The sequence below is a fragment of the Typopeltis vanoorti genome, chromosome 7, assembly GCF_054136105.1.
Source record: "Typopeltis vanoorti isolate ZY-2024b chromosome 7, IOZ_Tvanoo_1.0, whole genome shotgun sequence".
Taxonomy (NCBI): domain Eukaryota; kingdom Metazoa; phylum Arthropoda; class Arachnida; order Uropygi; family Thelyphonidae; genus Typopeltis; species Typopeltis vanoorti.
In genome coordinates, this window is record NC_143555.1 from 72,455,756 (window position 1) to 72,471,124 (window position 15,369).

The 15,369-nt window shown below is 35.6% G+C and overlaps 1 protein-coding gene across 5 annotated transcripts in view; it reads left to right on the top strand.

Annotated features, from left to right (window-relative positions):
• Nucleotides 1-15,369, top strand: part of LOC150104774 (uncharacterized) — a 334,262-nt gene that overhangs the window by 249,801 nt on the left and 69,092 nt on the right. The window contains exon 11 of one of the 5 annotated variants that reach the window (XM_090395343.1): nt 13,050-13,599. The exons of 2 other annotated variants lie outside the window; for them this stretch is intronic. In XM_090395343.1, the coding sequence (XP_090251469.1) occupies nt 13,050-13,101 (52 nt within the window). In that variant the 3' untranslated portion in view covers nt 13,102-13,599. Of the gene's footprint in view, nt 1-7,370; nt 10,182-10,208; nt 12,963-13,049; nt 13,600-15,369 lie in introns of those variants that run through there. 2 more of the 5 variants (XM_090395345.1, XM_090395344.1) reach the window with 2 other exon arrangements.

Sequence of the window (15,369 nt, forward strand, 5' to 3'; positions counted from 1 at the left end):
CTTCATCCTCAAATGTTTGAGGGGCCCTAACAAAGTCCCAACCAAGTACTGATACTGTAGATGCAGCATATGGAAACAAAAGACATATGATGCTAACATAAATGTACCAACATTTTTAATCATTCATGCTACAGGTGAAAAACCAATAGGAAAAATGTCACCCTTCTTTATTCAGAAAGGTTTAGAAGGACTTGCAGGACCTCTCAAAACTGTTAAGAAATTGCATTCTGGTGATGTCCTTGTGGAAACTGTCAGCAACATTCTGAGAAACTACTGAGAGCAATAACAATGGGTGGAATAGAAATTACAATAACGCCTCATAAAACACTTAATTCCTGTAGAGGATTGATATCAGAATGGGATCTTCTTGATGTTCCTGATGAGGAGATATGTTCAGAACTTAAAGATCAAGGAATGACAGGTGTGAGGTGCATAGGTGGGCCTAGGTGACCATCCAAGAACATCATCCTTACTTTTGATACACCCCTCCAACATCTGTAAAAGCAGGGTATCTCAGCTGTCCTGTTAGAATGCAATCCCTAACCCACTGAGATGCTTTAAATAGCAGAGATATGGACATTACCAAACTGCCTGTCGTGGTTCTACTACCTGTGCTTGATGTGGTAGTAAAGAGCATAACAAATCTTGCTGTTCAAAAAAAGCTAAATGTGTCAACTGTCAGGGGAGATCATCCAGCTTACTCTCGTGCATGTCAGAAATGGAAAGATGAAAAAGAAATACAAAGAATGAAAACAGAGCAAAACATAACATACCAGGATGCAAAAAGAAAGCTAGCCACTATCATACCTGCTCTGAGATCCTCTTATGCTGAAAAGGTGACAGTAGCAACTCAAACTTGTATGTCTGTTCCACCATCTCATACCTGCACCTTATGAGCACATCAATCACATGGCCTTACTACAGAGACAACTCCAAAAATGATCCTCGATGAAAACCCACTTGTCAAAAAAATCTCTTAAAGATAAACCACCAGATACTCCCACAGAAAAAATGGATACTTCAATACCCAGTTGTAATATTATGGGGAAAAGGACTGTTCTCTGTATATAATCTTATATAAACTTAATATTCATTTTCTATTATTTCCCTTCTTTATGGTTCTACCTTAAGTATAATTTTTCTTGCCTGGGATCTCCAGATATTTGATTTTTAAAACTGCACCTCTGAAATTCCCCTATAGGCAAAAGAAAGTTTTTATACCTTAGTAGATCAATTAATCACTTATATCCTAGTTTAGCCAAGGTTTGCAGTCATAGCAAAATTTACTCATAAATCAATACTAATCAATGGGGTTCCGCTATCAAGTCCAAAATAGTGTTTTTTGGATCAGTGCATTGCAAAAAGATTGAATCGAACAACTATTTTTATCAACAGTAACAACAAGTTTAATTTCTGATCAAATAATTATACATATCACTTGAAATCACAAGATTCATTTATGAAAGGTAATTCTTAGTCTTTCTCAATCACTCAACTTGGTTTCTATTAAATTCTCTCACACTTACTTAGACCTTCAACAAGCATACTTTATATTACAAATGTCAGGAAGTTATACATATAACATGAAATAGTTAGTTCCTAATACAACATGCATGTATACAAATATATCTCTCAGAATCTCATTCCTTTCAAACACTTAATTATATTTATACAATCCACCTCAATGATATTGATAGCAGGAACATATTCAATCATAAGTACACATAATCAATTAAAGAAATTTCAATAGCTCAATCTTTTCTCCAAGGGAAATTAACTGCACTCACACATTTACAAGAAATATTAACATTCTAAATTCTTTCTTAATTCACCAACAATAAATGAATGTATAGACTCACATGGGTCTCTTCCTATCTTGCCTGTGTAATTCAATCGTAAATACACCTATAATTCATTAAAGAAATGTCAACAGCTCAATATTAACCACTCATGCTTCACGTATTAGCGATTACACACATTCGCTCTAAATATTATCTCCTTAAACTAGACAATTTAACAATGCGATAGGGAATTCTTTCTTAATTCACAAACAATAAATGAATATGTAGACTCACATCGGTCTCTTCCTATCTTGTATGTGTCTTCCGGCACTTGAGTGGAGTTTCTCTCCTCCGTTCCGTGTTTTGGGATTCTCCTTGATGAGACACGGAGTACCGGTTGCAGCAGCAGGCAGGATATAGGGTAGGCGTTCCACCGTCTTGAACTGCCCGGCGAAGGATTTCTGCATAGGCCTAGTCACACTTACTCGATTACATGACCTTTTCGGCAAGATTTCTCCTTAACTATCGCCTCTGGATATCTTCCGCTGTGACTGGAACGACTTTGGTGGACGGGTCTCTCTACCCTCCCCTCCAGAAGTTACAGCAACTCGGATCCTCAATCTCTTGTGGATGGTTTGGTTCACTGAGGATGAAGAAAAGGAAGCCCTTCTTATCTTTGAAACAACCCTTTTATACACCAGAGTCCTTGCACCTTTAAGTTTTTGGGACCCCTAGCGAGTCTTGCTAGTAGTTTGGAGAACCCTGTATAATGTTTCTCGAAAATTCGCCGACAATCTTACCTCCTCCCTTTACTGCCTTAATCTTGCCTATGGGCCTTTCTTTTTGATTCGCGCCATGCCCTTTCAGTATTGACCTTTAAGGTCACCTGCAACAAGTCTTGCAAATAATCTTCAAAAAAAACATGCCGAATTTCGGGCGATGCTCTTGGTTTCGATACTTCTACATCCCTTCTTAAACAATGAGCGAGTCAATTCCTTTTGGGCTTATTTTGCTCTTTATACAGATAGCTTTACATAGAGAAATAAAATATACATTTTACAAGAAAATTTAGGTGAATTCCTATACCTGCTCTGAGATCCTCTTATGCTGAGAAGGTAACAATTAAGAAAGTGACAGTAGCAACTCAAACTTGTATGTCTGTTCCACCATCTGATAATTTCATCATACCTGCACCTTATGAGCACATCAATCACATGACCTATGGCCTTACTCCAGAGATAACTCCAAAAATGATCCCACTCGATGAAAACCCACTTGTCAAAAAAAATCACTTAAAGATAAACCACCAGATAACTCCCACAGAAAAAATGGATACTTTAGTACCCAGTGAAAGTAAACTAAACCAACTGACCCTAACACATCAGACGTATTGAATACTCTACTAAAGGAAGAGATTTACACTGGCCGTCCATACTTTCCTAAACAATTGATAAATATAAAAAAAAAAAGTAAGCCCTCAACCTCCCAAAAACCAGACAAGTCTATAAAACCAAAACAGTAGGGAAATTTTTACAATGGAAGTCGTGGATTTTGCCAGAATATCGATGATATCAAGATTTTGTTGCAGATACACAAATGTTTCTGTCTACAGGAAACGTACTTAAGACCCAATGCGGACCCTACCTGTAGGAATTTCACTGTTGTATGCAAGGATACAACTGGAAGTGGTCCTGCTCATGTAGGAGTAGCTATCCTAGTGGACAGTCATTTTCCTTTCCATCAGGTCCATCTTAATACTCTGGAAGCAGCAGCAATTCGCTTCTCCGTGGTATTTCTTATTACAGTATGTTCAATTTATTTACTACGAAGTGCTGAGTTAAATGAAATTGATCTTGATAACCTTATCTCGCAACTGCTTGAACCTATACTTTTGATGGGCGACTTTAATAGTCACAATACTCTTGGGATAGTGCCAACACTAATAGACGAGGTCGAATAATTGAAAGAATTCTTGATAATAATAACCTCTCCCTTTTAAATAAACTCAATACTTTCTTCCATACACCTACCTGTTCATATTCTGTAATTGATCTTACAATCTGCTCCCCCCCCCCCCCTCCATTCTTCCACTGCTCACATGGGACATTGAAGAGAACATATATGGAAGTGATCACTTTCCTTTTCTCTGCACAGTGTTTTAATAGGAACCATATTCACCCACACGGATAACTATATAGAAAATGGACCAAGCTGGCTGGAACACTTTCTCTCATATTGCAAAATTTAATGCTGGTGCCATCAGTCAAACACCTATCAATGAAGCAGTAAATTATATAACACAGTGCATTGTCCAGGCAGCAACAGCCTCCATCCCAAAAACATCATCTTGGTTTCCACTCTATCCAAAGCTTTGGTGGAAACCAGAATGTCAGACAGCCAAAAACTACCACATCAACCCTTCAACCCTTATAGCTTTCAAGCATGCTCGAACCAAAGCACGCAATATGAGGCGTCAGAGTCAAAAACAATCATGGATCCAATTTACTACATCAATTAATCAAATGACCAGTCCAAACATTATATGGGATAAAATCTGGAAAATGAAAGGCAGATATAGAACACATTGTTTGTATACCTTAGACCATAATGGAAGTGTTTTTGCTGATCCCAAAGCCTTGCAGATATCTTGCAGACACTGTGGGAGAAAATTTTGCCAGAATCTCAACAACAGCTTCATATCCTCCTGAATTTTTAATTCTGAAAGAGCAGCAAGAGATACAAAGGCTAAATTTCTCTACCAATGATCTTGAGCCATACAATCAGCCATTTGTTAAGGAAGAACTAAAAAGAGCTCTCCTACTATCTTACCCTAGTGCAATAGGGTCTGATGACATCCATTATGAAATGATAAAACATCTACCATTATCTTCTATGGATCTCCTTCAATTACTATCCAGTAGAATACTTGCAGAGTAAGAGTTTCCAAATTCTTGGCATAAGTCAATTGTCATTGCTATCCTAAAACCAGGAAATAATTATCGACACATTGCTCTGACCAGTTGTCTTTGTAAGATACTAGAGAAAATGGTTAATGCCAGACTTCTCTGGTATTTAGAAAGCAACAATCTTCTCTCCAATATGCAATGTGGGTTCTGTAGACATTGCTCAACTTTAGACTATTTGGTTCATTTAGAAAATTGTATAAAAGATGCATTTCTGAAGCAAGAACACCTTCAGTTTTTTTTTTTTTTTTTTTTGATACAGCCTGGAGATATGATATATTAAACGACCTCTATAAGCTGGGTCTTAAAGGACATGTTCCTGTATTTATTAAAAACTTTCTTTCCAGGCAAATTTTCCAAGTCAGAGTGGGAAATACGTTATCTTGATCATATCATCAAGAACAGGGTGTTCCCCAAGGCTCTGTGTTAAGTGTGACACTTTTCACTGTTAAAATTAACTGTCACCAAACAGCTTCCTCCCACTGTAGACAATGCTCTATATGTTAATGACTTCACAATTTACTGCCACTCCCATAACATGAGGGTAATCTAAAGACAACTTCAGCAAGCGATTGATCATGTTTCTCTGTGGGCTCTTAGTAATGGGGTTAGGTTTTTAACAGAAAAAAAAGTGTGTGTACACTTTTGTCAAAAACATACTCTTCGCCCAGATCCTGAATTAAGAATGGGATTCAATATTATTCCAGTAGCTACAGAAACCAAATTCTTGGGACTGAGCTTTGATAATAAATTTACATTTCTAGCACAACATTTCTAGTCAACTAAGAGAAAAGTGCAAGAAAGCATTGAACCTTCTTTGCAATTTATCCTCTACCGAGTGGGATGCTGATCGAGCTTCATTCCTTCATCTTCGTGCACTTATACGTTCAAAGCTGGATTATGGGTCTCAAGTCTATGGTTCTGCAACACAGAGCAACCTGCGATGGTTGGATTCCATCCATCATCAGGGTATACAGATAGCTACTGGTGCCTTTTGCACATCGCCCACTCAGTCTTTATGTTGAAGCAAATGAACCAGCTCTATCACTTCGACGGAAACAGTTGTCTCTTAATTATGCCCTAAAGATAGTCTCTCCCTGATCATCTACATGGACTAGTCTCATTTCTACGCACTGGGAAGCTCAATACCACAAACTGCCGTATGTCCTTTTGATATGCATATTAGAGACTATGCAAGCCCTTGGTATAAATGTTGACAACATTGCCTATACTAAAAATAACAGCATCTCTCCATGGCAGGTTTGCACACCATCCTGCAACCTCTCACTTTGTCAGCTATAGAAATCTCATACTCCATCATCTGTCTACCTCCAATTGTTTAATGCACACAGAGTAGCACACTCTGATTTCTTGCCTGTCTATACTGATGGTTCAAGAACTAATACCGCTGTTGGCTGTGCTTCCTGACATTATCTCAAACCAGATCCCACCTGACTGCAGTAATTATGCAGCAGAGTTACATGCCATTCAGCTTGCACTTATTCATATAAAAGAAAACTGCTACCAAAAGTAGCAGAACTACCAAAAATACAGATCATTGAGCTCTTTACAAGCTATCTCCTCTCCTATGCATAATCCACATCCAGTACTTTGAGGTGTTACACCTGTTTCACAAAATGAAAATCCTTAATTTTGATGTTCAGTTGTGCTGGATTCCCAGCCACATTGGAATTAAGGGAAATGAAGCTGCAGATGCAGCTGCTAAATCAGCTCAAACTTTCTCCACATACTATTTGACAGTACCATATGAAGACTACAGACAGTTTACATGATCAAAGCTAATTGCTCAATGGCAGTCATCGTGGCAGGAAGCATTAACAAACAAATTATATAGCATTAAACTTGAAATCAAGCAATGGCATTCTAGTCAACGAATAAAGAGAAGAGAGGAAGTTGTTCTCACTAGGCTCTGCATAGGTCACAGTCATCTTGCACGTTCTTATTTACCGAGAGCTATTGACTCTCCCATGTGTGAAAAATGTAATACACATCTCATTATTTATTGTATACTGGTAGAGTGCCAGCACTTTACATGAGAGAGGAATGAAATTTATGCCTACCTGGCCAGACCATATACACTCAGGCAGATTGCACGATGTTTTAAATTTTTTTTACAAAGAATTAATTTATACAAAACGCATTTGACTGTAATTTTGTTTATATGTAATGTTTTGTGATGTATATGTGCGGGAGTTTGAGTACTAATAATTTATATATAAATACCTCATTGCTAAACTTAATTTTTATGCATACATAATGTATAATAATTCCTCTTCAACTATGTATTACTGTAATAACATTTGTTGTAATCTTATATGTAGATACTGCATTCCTTGGCTTGGTGTTGTACATGCATTTTGTTTATTAACTTATGTCTAATTATGTGCTGCATTAATTTTGTTTAATTGTAGATACTGCATTGCCCAGCTTAACTTTTGTGCATACATATTTAATTTTTTTTTTTTTTTTACTAATTATGTATTGCTATAGTACACCTTATATATTTGTGTAACCCTTCTTGTAATATTGCTTATATGTAGATGCCAAATTTTATTTTTATGCATGCATGTTGTATAATATAATTCCTTTTTGCCTATTTATGTAGGGCTGTAAAAACCTGCTATAATTTTAACTATATCTAGATACTGCATTCCTTGGCTTTTACATGCATTTTGTTTATTTAACTTGTATTGTTGACAATTTTTGTAATTGAACAGTTAAACTGTTGACAATTTAACCTTGTGTTGCTGTGCCCTCTACAGCAATTCTGTTTCTATGTAGATGCTATTTTGTGGAACCTAATTTTTGTACAGGCATATTGTTTTCAATTTTCTTTAACTAATTATGTATAGTTGTAACCTTAGTAGTTTTTTAGTTTTTGTGCCAAATAAACTATAAACCAACCAACCAGTTCAAGCAAAACAGCCTGCTGTTTATTCTCCTAGTTGCACTTTTTCTTAAAATCTCAGATTGCTTCTTGCCATTATTTTTTCATTTATTTTTAAAGATTTGTAGTGACTCATTTTGAATATATACTTAATCCAACCTATTGCAGGTGTGAATCTTCCACCTTGATGCCTTCTCTTTTTCATGTTAGTCTTTTGCATCTTATCTGAACAGCATACATGCTTCTATATATTATTTCCTTTGGAAGTTGAGCACTATGATAATATCCAAATGCAGATTGAAATTTTCAGATCAGTTAGCCCATACTTCAGACAATGCTTTTTTTTTTTTTTTTTTTTTTTTTTTTTTATTGAAAGTTTTTTTTTTTCACTTGGTTATATTATAAGTTAAAGGATGCCAAGAAATTATGTTCTTGGCTTCATCCTTTATCCAAGTGTAAGCAAACAAAGTTGTGCATGAAGTAACTTTACCACTGGGCTACTTGTATACAGAGGCTACTGACCACACCATTTGCCTTAGTCTTCTGCGTTACTTCAACCTTAGTATCTCTTCTGGGTCTGGCTCATTGATGAGACACCAATAAAGGTTGAAACCAGTCTGTGTAGTTGCCCTTCCCATTATGCTTGTCTGTAAGGATATGTGCCTTGCATTATGGGATACTAAGACAGCAATCCTATGAAGCATACTTTCCACAAGTATATGATAGTAATTGATTGGAATTTTTGACCATTCTTCCTATTGGCATGTAAATGAGGTCCTGAACTGTTATGGGGCAGATGTTCAGTAGGTTTGAGATCAGGGCTCTGTAGAGGCCAGTCAAATGTGATGCTCGTGCTTACAAATCATGCAATTACAGCAGCAGCCTTATGACATGATGCATTGCCTTGCTTAAAGAGATGAGGGTCAGTTCCATAGAAATGCCACAAAGTAGGATGCATTGCATTGTCCAGAATGTTTAGCTACCTCTCAGAGTTCGGGACACCACAGAGGACCAAGGCCAAAACAGGATCACACTGTCACCTCCAAATTTCTTAGTTGGGATTTACACACACTGGTAAGAGATGTCCACCACACCCTCTCAATAGAGGATGTAGCATGATTTGTTGCCCCATAACACAACTTTCCAAGCTTCTGCTGTACATGCATTTTGCGCCACTGAAGACAACACTGCATGTAGGTTTGGGGCATCCAGGATGCCCCAAACCTACATGGTTCTGAATGTTTTTGTGCAGATTAATGTTCCAGTCGATGCCCAGAAATCTGCATTCAGTGTAAATCGACTTCTTTCCAAACAGTGTATTTCACTAGATTTCATACAAGCATCTTAACTGCATAAATTTCAACTATGGTAAAAACTTGTAATTTGCACTGTTAGGTTATGGCAGAAGCAGCTCAAATTGAAATTAAAAAGGAACTAATGTCCTATCAAGGTGCCCTTCTAAGGTGTGAGAATTCAAGCTAAATGCAATCTTTCCATGTCTTATTCAAATTAATACACCCTCTGTCCAAAAAGAAACCGAACTTTTGATAGAAAATAAAACACAGGCCAATTATAATTATTCAAATAATTTATTTCAAGTACAGTTATCTTCTTCCATTTAATCCTCTGTGAAAGAAGTATCCAGTGCATGGTCTGGCAGTCCTGACTTGCTATACAGTTGGTTGCAATTATAAGGAACACTTTATATCACGATGCTGATCCTTCAGAGAAATGGTTGCTAGCTGTATTAAGATATATACCCTGAAGATTGTATTTACGAACCCAGATATAGAGAATAGTTTTTGTTGTAGTCTTTGTATGGCAGGTTGGAGAACAAACAGTATTTTGTCTGATTTACAGAAGTTGTGGTCATTAGCTAAATGTGTGCATAAATACCTGAGTGAGGTGGCAATGGCTATTTAGAACAAATAACCCTTGCTCAGTGTGTGCTTTGAGGACAGTATACTTGGGGTGAGTTAGACTGCTTCAAGACCTTCCAATGTACATAGGTTTCTATAAACAGAAAGGGATAAAACCAATTGGTAGCTGTGTGAATAATTTATCTAGGAAGGGAAGATAGTTGTTAGTTTCTTTTTTCTATAGTGAAATGTATTTTTAGATGTCTATTAAATGTGCTAAGATTGTATCTAATATAGCCAGACTATTGGGTTTTCTAGAATTCTATAGAAATTGGAAAGGCTGCAGATATGTTACTATAAATCTGAGAGGCTGTTTTTAGAATACTTAACATTTCTTAAAATTCACACAACACAAGAAAAGGATGAATAACATTTATTTAAAAGGCCACAAGTTGTTGATAGCAAACAAAAAATATAAAAGTTTCCATTTGATCCTTCAAGATCAAGTGTTTAACTTAAACTGTATATGCACAATATGCAATTGCATGGTTCAAACATTAAGCAGTTGTCTATTGTGCCTTTTCTCAGGAAAGTTTGGGAATCTCTAACTTCAGGTATAGAGGCTAAAATTTCTTAGTGATTTAACTTTATATTATCAATAATAATGTAAAGGAATAAATTATTTCTTTCTTACTAGGGAGAAGGCACTTAAAGAATAAATGACCAGAATATAAGCAATGTTAAGTATAATTATTTGAATTATTTATACTTCAGACACTCTTCAGCTAAACATACAATGTGTTTGATTTTGTTAAGCATATGACTTCTGTGTTTATTACTTTAATTCAGAAATGTTTAAAGAATATGATTTAATTGTATATATGAAATCATTAAGTTTAATCACCATGTTCAAAATGTTTAATTAAACTTAGTAATAAATAAAGATAACTATGTAAATCACAAGACTAACATATTCATTAGAAAAGTATTTAAAAAATCCCTATATTGCTTTTAACAGTATTTGGTAGCTAGAGTAAATGAGAATTTCCAATCACAGTGATTTTAGTTATGACCATATGATATTTGATAAGCAAATAGTACAGTGAGGTCATTTCTAACAGCATCAAGTTGCTAGGAAACTCATGGAATAATTTTCTATTGTACCTTTCCACTCGATATGAATCAGGAAACTGTTGTTAAATCATAGCAAACAATTCATATTATATGATTAAATGAGTATGGAGATTTTTTTTGAGCAAAAAATAAATGAGACGATAACTAACACTGGGTTTAATAGGTTGTAATATATCTAGTTAAACCTAGTGGCTTTGGCTGGGTTGGAAAGAACAAAAAATTATGTAGGAACCGTTTATACCCAAGTAAAAAGCAGAAACACATAGCATAGAAGCTGGCACGAGTCAGTCATTATTCAATAGATATGCTTGATAGTTGGCAGAAAAGTTAGTCTGACGTGTTGAAAGATTAATAAGTTCTATAATGGTTATATAGATAAATCTGCAACGTACCAGGCATTCATCAGACAGTCCTTTAACTGGCTAAAATTTGACAGAAGAAGACTCTGCTCCCAGGTCTGGTTTTCTAACATGTCCCATTCCTATTTAACATTTCTAATCATAATTTTCCATCAGCAGAAGCTAGCATTTTAAAGAAGGGGTTCAATTTTGCAGTCACACCAGAGAACACTCCTAAAATATATATTATTTGCAATGTAGAACAGGCCTTTTACTTTCTACTTTGCAAATCACATTAGACTGAAGAACTGAATTCTTCTCATCCTCCTAAAAAGAACATCAGTTCCTTAGGGTAAAAAAAAAAAAGAAAGAAAGCGCACTTTCAAATCTAAAGAAGAACAAAGATACTGAGTGATACGTACTGATTATATGTCCAAAATTTCATTTTTACTCTGATACCTCCTCTACTTCCACTCCATTAGATTATGACCCTACTTGGACAAACCACAAAGAAACCAATAACCTTTTACGCAACATGACTACATGGATCATAAAAAAAGACTGAAATCTATGCACCCCTTAACGCTACAAAACTAATATTTCTCTCTGGTTTATCATAGATGGTATTAGCTTGCCTACTTATTTATCAAAACATCTGGCTAATCTAAAGGAGCAACATCAAACACCATCAAAAATTTGCAATACTTTTTGTAGGAAAACTAGGAGAAATTTCTATCTTACCAACAGACATTTTAGATATTGTATTGTGCACAAATATTCCTGCAGACAAAGTTATGACACTTATAATCTGTTCCCTCCTGACATTGCCCAATTATTTAGATATTGTCTCAACTCAAATTATTTCCAGTTGAATGAAAAAAATCTAAAAACAACTATCTGGCCTTGCAGTGGAAAGCCCCTCTATCTCCTCCATGTACTGACTTATTCATGGAAAACTTTGAAAAAGATTTGTGATCTACAAATCCTGAACTTTGGTGGAGATACATAGATGACATATTTATAATCTGGAAATACAGCGTGGCTGAGTTACATAATTTTCTTTCATCTATTAACTTCTTCCACCATAAAATGAAATTCACGTGAGAACTTGAAAATGAAGGAAAATTACCTACATTTCTCTTCATTGCACCATATATTGCAAAGATTAGGCATTATACTCACACTGAAAAAAAAAAGGGGGGGGGGAGAAATCCCTATTACAGGTGAAGAAACACTAAAAGAAGAATTACGTTCTCTTCTCTAACTATTGGTGAGCAATGGATATTCCAAGAAAATGGTACAAACAGTACTATTCTCTACTCCACAACAGATCCTTAGTTTTCAATCCCTTATATTTGCAAACTTTCTCCTGAAATCTCATAACACAAAAGTGGCTGTCCATCCCCTTGTAACTATACGAGCTCTGTTACGTTCACCTAAGGACCACAACCCCCTTCTACAAACATCCAGGATGTTTGTTGAAAGGGTTGTGGCATACATAGGAAAAACATCTAGAAGTTTGGAAATTAAGCAAAAGGAGTATATTGGAGATGTCAATAACAACAGAGAAGACAGTTCAGGTCTAGCATTTTGCTCCGCTTCTCCCTCACGCACCACTATTGAATGGGACAAGAGCTCCATGCCATACATAGAAGACAACTTAAGCACCTGCAACATCAAAGAGGCTATCATCCACTCACAAGGCACTCTCAACAGAAACCAAAGAATGGTTTTATGTGATATTTGGAAGTCATTTATTAGATCTTTCAATGTGTCAGGCTAACTTTTCTGCCAACTATCATGCATACCTATTGAACAATGACTGACTCATGCCAACTTCCGTGTGTTTGTTTTTTACTTGTAATGGCTCATGTTATTGTGTTATTATATATATTATGACCTATTAAACCCAGTGTTAGTTACCATACAATTAAATAATTTACTGTTCTAAAATGTTTGAAATAAATATGTAAAAACCATTTGCAATGAGATAAGTGCATTTGTTGCAACATCCAATACCTAACTTTGTTTAATCAGTTATTAATCATTGTACATGCTCATATTAGGATAGCTGTTTGCAGAATTGATCATATCTTTCCTGTAGAGCTCAGAACCTAGATCAGAGTTCCTCAAACTTTTCCTATGGTGGAACACTTCACAAATCCTGAAATTTTAATGGAACACCTTGGTTAGAGTTAAGTATCATCGGTCTCATATTTAATGTAAAGCTAAGCGCACACTACAGGCGTGCTGGGCTGCAGAGCATCGCATTGACCTTGATTTGGACTGCATGTTTCTTAGAATAGATACCTCCATATTTCACTTGCACTCAGAGGTGTCGAAAAGTGCAGGCGGCTGTCAGCCAGCATATGCTGGCCTTAATGCACAATCCACATGGAAAGTGAGAAGCACCTGATTTTCAAACATGTTTCAACTTGTTGCAGCATTTAAAATTTTTGATAATTTTTCATGGAACACATTCATTTTCCACAGAACATAGTTTGGGAAATGCTGACCTAGATCATCAGTGCACTTTATTTCCTGTTTGCTTACTATGCTGAGATGGCAAAGTCATTTCATTGTTCATGTTGTAGTTAGCATTATTGTAATCACAATGAGTTCCTTTGAATTTTTTTTTTTTTTTTAATTTAAGGTAATAAATGAAATGTCAAAAATAGTCTCTCCTGACTATGTTGGATTGTTCAAAGATAGGTGAGGGAATCTAGTCGTAATCGATTTTCATATTATAAGGAATAAAATAAGCTGTATGATGCTGATACATGGCAGTAATGTATTATAATTGTTGCAGAATTTAAGCTTTTGGAAAAAGTAATATATCATGCAGTGTCAAAAAAAAAATTCAGCATGGAATGAAGTGATGGCAGAGTATATGAATAATGTTTTAAAGTAGCTGCTGAAAACCTATGTTAATACATTCACTGTGTAAAGTGCACTTTACACTTCAAAATTTTAATCAGTTCTTGATTTATTTATTGGTAGGATCGTCAGAAACCACTATTGGAACCATAAAGATGTTAACAATTGACTGGACTGAATGCTACAATGTATAAGTCTGTCTTTGCATTTTTAAACTAATTTCACTCTTTATTTTTAGTGAAATTATAACACAGTACTGTAATAAATAGCGAAAGATGAATACACAGACTTCTTACCAGTGAAATAATCTGCTGGAAACACATGGAACAAGAGTATTTATTCAAAATTGCTGCTTTATTAATTGGAAAGTTGATCAGAGCAACAAATTATAAAGATGATTCACCAGATGCATAACTTAAGGTCTAAACTCATCTTCAAGAGTGGGCCTCTTTAAAATTTTTACATTACATCCTGCCTACTATGTTAAATTTCTCTGCAGTAAGCATCATTCTATCTCCATGTTAACATCCATTTCCTAATTAACAGACATATACCAATTTTTTCACTGTTAACTATTTTAGAGACTCTTCTTTCTTTCTCTCCTCTTCTGCAATTTCTTATGCTTTTAGCTCTATAAAATCTTCATTTGACAGCTCTACTTCCACAAAATGCTCTATATATCTTCATTGTCAGGCTTTGTTTGTCAAATCCTGAGAATGTATCAACATATGTTTTCAGCAGCTACTTTAAAACACTATTCATATACTCTGCCATCACTTCATTCCATGCTGCTTTTTTTTTTTACACTGCATGATATATTACTTTTTCCAAAAGCTTGAAGATTTTCTCACCCTCAATTAGCAGCAACAACCTGGGCCAAAGTATTCCTTTATCGGTTGTACTGATTAGCATATACACTCTCTAACCAACAGGCTGCACTTTTGAATCCTGTGTACATAATTTTTCTAAATGGGAAGATTAATTTCATCGCATGGTTTACTATTATTAAGAGATTTCCAGGGAGTCCGGGACTCCACATACTATATGCATGCACGCACCACCCTATGAGAGAAAAATCCCCTCATTCCCTTCTTAGTGGCATTCATTCTCAGCTTCCAGGGACATCCTTGGAAGCTGAGAATGCTTCTTGTCCTTTTCCCACCCTCATAAAATGAAAAATTCCATCAACTGCAATGCTGTGAACCTTTCAGAAATTTGTAAGTCCCAATCTCATTCCACAATCCTCATATCATTTTTAACACTCTCCACTATATCTGAATTGCAACAGAAACCAGCAGACCAGACCTGCATACAATAGTCCAAGTGAGTTCTTATTAAGAACTTAAGAGGTAAAATGATATCCTTAACTTAACATGTGAAAGTTCATTTCAGAATTGCAATTATCTTTTGAATTGTATTTGCACCTTTGCTACATGATCTCCTGAACTTTAGCTTCCTATCTACTAACATTATAACATCGCTAGTCTGATCAGTTTCTTCTAGCATCTC